Source organism: Primulina huaijiensis, chromosome 14, assembly GCF_012295235.1.
Source record: "Primulina huaijiensis isolate GDHJ02 chromosome 14, ASM1229523v2, whole genome shotgun sequence".
Classification (NCBI taxonomy): domain Eukaryota; kingdom Viridiplantae; phylum Streptophyta; class Magnoliopsida; order Lamiales; family Gesneriaceae; genus Primulina; species Primulina huaijiensis.
In genome coordinates, this window is record NC_133319.1 from 7918985 (window position 1) to 7925752 (window position 6768).

At 39.7% G+C, this 6768-nt stretch overlaps 1 protein-coding gene across 1 annotated transcript; it reads right to left on the reverse strand.

The window, feature by feature from the left end:
• Positions 1 to 3140: 3140 nt before the first annotated feature.
• LOC140957503 (cation/calcium exchanger 4-like) lies at positions 3141 to 5552 on the reverse strand. Its single transcript, XM_073414798.1, has one exon. It carries the CDS (start codon positions 5254 to 5256, stop codon positions 3346 to 3348), a length of 1911 nt encoding a protein of 636 aa, XP_073270899.1. The 5' UTR covers positions 5257 to 5552; the 3' UTR covers positions 3141 to 3345.
• Positions 5553 to 6768: the final 1216 nt, after the last annotated feature.

Here is a 6768-nt window from a genome sequence, read left to right on the forward strand (position 1 = left end):
ACAACCTCAAACTATGCTGAGGCGTTCAAAGCGGCAAGCTGGGTATAGCCCTGATTTTTCTCCTGCAAAGAAGCCCCGCATTGCTGCCTTTATTCTAGACCCGACTTCTCGTCTGGGGATGATTCTGATGATAACGACTTCGAGTTGGTCGCAAGACTTCGTCCCTCGAGTGTAGCAAAGAAAATTACCACTACTCTCTCTACATCATCTCCACCAACCGTGACTGAGCCACAGGAAGCCTCGGGTGAGCCCAGTTTCTCTTCTGAAGATGAACAATTGTTGGCCGAGTTCTCAATCGTCTGAAAGAGGAAAACGCAGCGAAGCAAATCCCTACTGATGATAAAGAATCTGATAATGAGCCTGATGAAGAAATGGATCGAGAATTTTAGGAAAATCGTTCTGCTCATGTCTCAAGTCCCTCATCCACCTCGGACTTTGAGAATGAGGAATAAATTAATGAAGAATCCACTGGTGCTGACTCTGGATCAGCTGCTGAAGATGTTGCAGTTACAGCTGATATTGACAGCGGTGTTGCCAACACCGCAGAAAACACCCCTGATGAAGACTATGATCTTGATAATGCCTTCTCAAATGCAATCTACTCTGAGGATGCCGTGGGCCGATGACATCTGTATGCTCGTCGAGAATTTATTGAGGAAAGGAACATAGACATCGAGGCTTATGACAGGTACAACTTAATCTCGTTCCTCAGAAATCGAATATTGCTCGCAACTGTGACCTCTGTTATGCCCTATCCAAAGAGGCCATTGCGAGAATTCTATAGCAATCTCACTGCTGCAGTCGGTGATGCGAATTCAGTCTGATTTGGACGAGTATTTCTGCGCGATGCTATTTACCAGTTCTCCCATGAAGTTATCAACGAACACTACAGCACACCGAGTGTTACTGAGGACACTCATCCCGTCAACATTGAGGAAGTCACCTCACCGCCGTTCTGACTGGGGGCGTCATCACTAAATTCCCTGTCCGCCCACATCGCCTGGCTACTGCTAATTTAACGTCCTTCTATTCGGTACTGCACAAGACAACAATCTGAAATTGGACTCCCTTCTCCAACACCACGGTGGTGACTAGGCCGCAGGCCTCTATTTTGTTTGACATTGGTACATGTCGGTCCTTTGACTTTGGCAAACTGGTGTTTCAGACAACCCTTCAATTTGCTGAAGGAGGGCTAAAGTCGACCCGACTCTCGTTCTCTTCTCTGATATATGGTCTCCTCGAGTTCCAGGGGTTTACCAAGGAAGACAATGAACAACTGATAAGCATCGGAGAGTCACTTAAAATTGTCCCAGCCTATTTTAAGGGAAACCGGAAACTGGACCTACCCTGGTCAAAGACCACTGGTGACTGGCGTTGCCACTGGTGCTGGCAACATGGCATACACCTCCCCTCCTGAAGGCTATGTCATGCTATCTACCTCCGATCTCCAAGCACAAATAGACTTTGGGCTACAACAAATTCAAAGAGCCAAGGACGTCATTGCCTATTACCAAAACCCAATTGCTAATTATCGACTACTTCTGGAAGTCGGCGTGCATTCTAGTCAAAAAGGGGGAGATGCGTCGCCAAAAATGCCAAAAGAAGTTGTTGTTGGTACCTCATCTGGTGGAGCTAAATGAGCTGACACTAATGAACATGATGCAACATACGGTGGAGCTGATACTGATACCAACACTGGAGATACTGATACCGACACTGGAGCTCCTTAAATTCCTTAAATTTTTTTGCTCTGTAGTTCCTTAATTTTTTATCATTCCTTGTGTTGATGTGTCTCAATCTTTTGTTGGTTAACAACTTAATTAATTTCGACTCCATGTGTTTTTCAATAATAATCTTACATGTTTAATTCAGAGGGAGAAACACTCTTTTGCTCAGAGGGAGCTTGAAACTCAATATCATCATTTTTGGAAGTTTTGTTCAGAAATGCAAAAAAAAGAGAGATTGAAAGGAATACTTTATTTTTATTTAATCCATATTCTATCTAATTATAAATATTAGAATTTTATATTTCTAGACTAATTAAAATTTATCAGATGATAAGATTTATTCGTAGATAATTTTATCTTGGGATTTATCCCACATAATTTAATTTAGGAACTTATCTCCAAAATATAACATCCTAGATTTGAATAGAGTTTTATTCATAATAAACTCTTGTTTCCTTATTTGTAGGATGTGGGTATCTATGGAAAGATATTTAGGGCAAAGATGAAGATCTATATTAGATGAGAGATTGAGAGAAGAAAAGTGCACATATTTTTTAGTATTGATACGCAGCTGCTGGAGGATTTTCTGAACACACAAGTTCAGTATTGAAGAATTTCGTGTGAAATGTTTGAGTGATTGATTCACACTGATATCGTGTTGTTGATCGGTGTTGACGACACTTGAAGAACAACACTGACGCAGAGTGTTGATCGAAGAGTGGTTTTCGTTCGGGTTTAAGCAATACGTGTTTGATTCATGTATCCAGTATTTATTTTGAGTTTTTGATGCATTTTAATTCCTTGGAGGTTGAAAGAATTTAGCTTTGTTATATTCACTAGTATTGTTTTGCTGTAAACGATTTACATATTTTTCTAGTGAATTTTTGTCATGAGATGTACATAATTTAAATTCGGTGTTTATTTATTAAAAGTTTACGTGTGTGTTAAATAATAAATTTCTGCTGCATGTTGTGTACTCGTGTTGCCAATACTCGAGCACAACACTATATTCTGATACATACGTTAATTTATTTCATGTACGTTTATGATCAACAGCCTCATTCACAAATCATTAAGTTTTTTCTCACATTTCACTTAACTTAGTTTCAGCTTAATCTCTTTTTTGTAACTGATTCTAACTCGCTCCATATTAGATCATGCATATAGCTTATAATGCAACACATCAAGTTCTTTGACACAATTTATTGCTTTAACGATGATCAACAGTTCTGGAAAACAGCATTACGAATATGAATTTCGAAAATATTTCATGAAGGGCTGCACCTTCCACATGAAAATAGATGGAACTCATTCAAAATTTAAGCGCAACCATCAAACATGGCCGGTTCCAAATACCAACTCAGAAAACAAGAATTCAAGAACACTCGAAGAGAAATTTCGTGTCCACGAAGAGAACAAAAATGGAGAAATTATATGACATTATGAGTCAAATATTCCTGTTTCCCAGAAAATTATTTTTACTAAGAGCATGGAAGTAAAGCACGGCAAACAAGGATTCCACGCAATAGAGATGATAATGAAAAATATCCATTACCATATGTTCCATTTTATTTTAAAGGCACATTTGAAGATTACTCAAAGATGTATCTACACTATGTCAACTAACACTAGTAAACGAAAGCAGACCCAATGCAGTACCCACTCTAACAGAGAGAAATATCAAATAAATTGTGATAAGGCCAGTTCCAAGCATCCTGTTAGGACGCATGCCATTCCTTGGCAACACGACAAGTGCCCAAACAAGTCCTGACATGAGAAAGCTAAGGGTATAATACAAACTTGTATCTCGTGGGACTTTTAACCAACCAGGTTGTGCAGACCAGGCGCCAAGAAACATTGAGATGCCCAATCCAATAAGCACATTGAACATAGGACCAGCATAGCATCCTGACATGGCAATCTGCACGCTATCCCCTCCATTCATCGACAATGCAATGTTTGAAACCAGATCACCCATCGAGTTCCCCCAAGCCAATACAGTCGAACCGAGAATGGCAGGATTGATACCAAAAATGACACCTAATCCTACTAGCAGAGCAACGAGCTCATTTGCAATCATGTAAAACCAGACAATGCTCATAAAAAACCCTCCTAAAACCCAAGTTAGTAAAAATTTTTGGGGTGGATGATCTGATCTTGTGTGGTTATATGCAAGAATACTAAGTGTGCATCCAACTGCAACACCCAAAAGATCGCCAATTATTCTACTTTGAGAACTCACATTGTCTTGTGTACTCCATATACATGAGAGAAGAATTGGTGCCAACAAAGCACTGCCAACAGCATAAAACTTTGACCATGTCTCTTCCTCCACTAAAGGAATTGTGAGTCGTCTTGGAACTGTCAAAGGCAACTCCAGTAGGGCACATAGCTTCGAACAAGAGAATGATCGGTGTTCCATTCCCGAGTCTTCGTCATTCCAACCCCACAAAGATTTGTCGGCATCAGGAATCTTCAAAACTTGGTTTGAATAGATCGCAACATTAGAGGCCCACATCCACTGCGGGAGGGATGAATGAGACTGAGCTCCATCACCGTCGGTTTCAAGATCAAGCAACGGGCTAAACATGGATTCATCATCTTGAGTTCCCTGAGAAAATACACTTCCTCTTACAGGAAGCAAAGGGGTGACAGCATCCAATTTCAATCTCTGAGCTTGTTCCCTCAGAACCTCATTAGCGGCAACGACAAAGGCATAGACAACATAAATAGATAAGAAAGCGATAGCGGTTCCGACACTCACTGTACCAACCATCAATATCAACAAAAGGGCAATAATTGAAACCATAAAAAATATTATGTCTCTTATAAAACATTTCTTATCGATCTGAAAACCATGATCGGCAATACAAAAGGACACAACGCCAACAACAATGCAAGTTACAAAGACAGCCCCTCCAAGAACACTATTAAGGCCCACGTCTCCAGCATCAGTCCCTACAAAAGCTGCGATACTTGCAAACACATCAGGAGCTCCATTTCCTAGAGGCAGCAGAGTAACCCCAGCAACAGTCGGAGAAAACTTCAATAAATTCGAAAGCTTTTCTAGTGAGCGACAGAAGTAATCAGATGCAGTATTTCCTAAAAGATAGAACAACGCAGCAAGCCAAACACCCAACACGAGATATGTCCACGCACTCTCGCCACAATCACAATAATAAAACTTCATGTAATCTAAGAACCCTCCTGACCTGCACTGAGGGTGAGCTTTCAAGAACTCGCAACTATTATTATAGCCCTTGTGATCCACTAATCCAGCACAGAGTTCAAGTTTCTTTACATCTAGATGATCCGGATCAGACCCATTTAGATTAACAGAAGAATCAATACTTAACTCTACCATTTCCCTGCGAATCACTGAGACCCTACCCAACCCAAAAGAAAATGCATCTCTTGAAATAATCCCACCATTGTAGAACATGAAAACTAAAACTAGGGTACATAATAAGTTGAAAACCCCTCGAATTCGAGAGCTTTTTCTGCTGTAAAATCCTATCGATCGCCTCATTTCCCTGAATTCACAACTCCATTTTGTACACAAATATCATTAACGTGGATACATAATTTACAAAGTGAAAGACCCGGGCTTCTAGTCATCGGCTAAGAAAACAAACCCCCTGGTCTTTAAAAACAATAATCATAGCAAACCATAGAGAATTGAACTTATCTCAGTTTCGACAATCCAAAAATAAATCAGGGTTTAAAAATTGTGGAATAAAAGATGGGGAAATTAATTGCGTCGTGATTGGGAATGATGAACAACAACAATTTTCCAGAGACTTTTCTCATTAATTTGCTTTTAACAGTTCAAGTCTCCATTTTCAAATGGTAAATTACATTAATACCCGGAAAACATTAATAAACTCGAGTTTTACATTTGAAATTATTCATTTAAAAAATATCTGTTGGAAATTTGAATCAAATTTAGAGTTTGAATAAAAATTATGTCTCATGAATATGGGAGTGTCTTTTGACTCTCCACATTCTTGAGTTAATTGAAGAGTTTTGGCTCTTCATATTCTTAAGTTTATGGGAAGATTAATTGAGTTAATTAATCTTGCATGACTCTTGGTGTGCATTTTGAGGCTTATAAATAGTGGATTCATTTCTTCATTTCAAATACATGAAAACTTTATCTCTTTCAAGAACTCTCTTGCATTTCATATTGTTATCTTTCCATTTGGTCTCCGTTAAATCTCGGTGATAAAGTAAATGTACGTTTTCAGTTCGCCGTAGTAGTGCCTCGTGCTAAGTCGATGCTGGTTGTTCCGTTGTATCCTGGGAAACAGACGTCCAAGACGATCCTCGAAGCACATACAAGAGGGGACGAATCTGTTTTAGGAAAACTGTACACGTTACAGGCCTCGGTTTGGTTTTGCTTTATTTTATACGATAGTCATACTGTAAACATAACATTTTTTTCGATTATTGATTTATCTTTACGAGTTCGTTTTTTTATTAGCATATTATCTAACAAACTTAAAACAGATTTACTCATTACGTGGTTTGTTTCAGATATGGCTACTGAAACCAGCGTGCAAAGGGAAACTGGTCATGTTGTCCCTACTGTGCCGACTCAAGCTGTCTCTCATGTTACCCTACATGCTGATGCGGTTGCTGTCCCAGCCAGTCATGGTGAAAAGCCTGAAAAGTTCACTGGTGTGGACTTCAAAAGGTGGCAGCAGAAGATGCTGTTCAACTTGACGATGCTGAACCTGCCCAGATTCCTATCTGAAGATGCTCCTAAACTCAATGAGGGTGAGGGAGATGTTGAATCTGTTAGTGCGGTGGAGGCATGGAATCATTCTGATTTCATATACCGAAACTATGTACTAAACGGATTGGTCGATTCGCTCTACAACGTGTTTTGCGAAAAGAAAACAGCTAAAGAGCTATGGGAATCCCTTGACAGAAAGTACAAAACCGAGGATGTCGAGGCCAAGAAGTTTCTTGTTGGCCGCTTTCTGGACTTTAAAATGGTGGATTCAAAGCCGGTTATCGACCAAGTTCAAGAACTCCA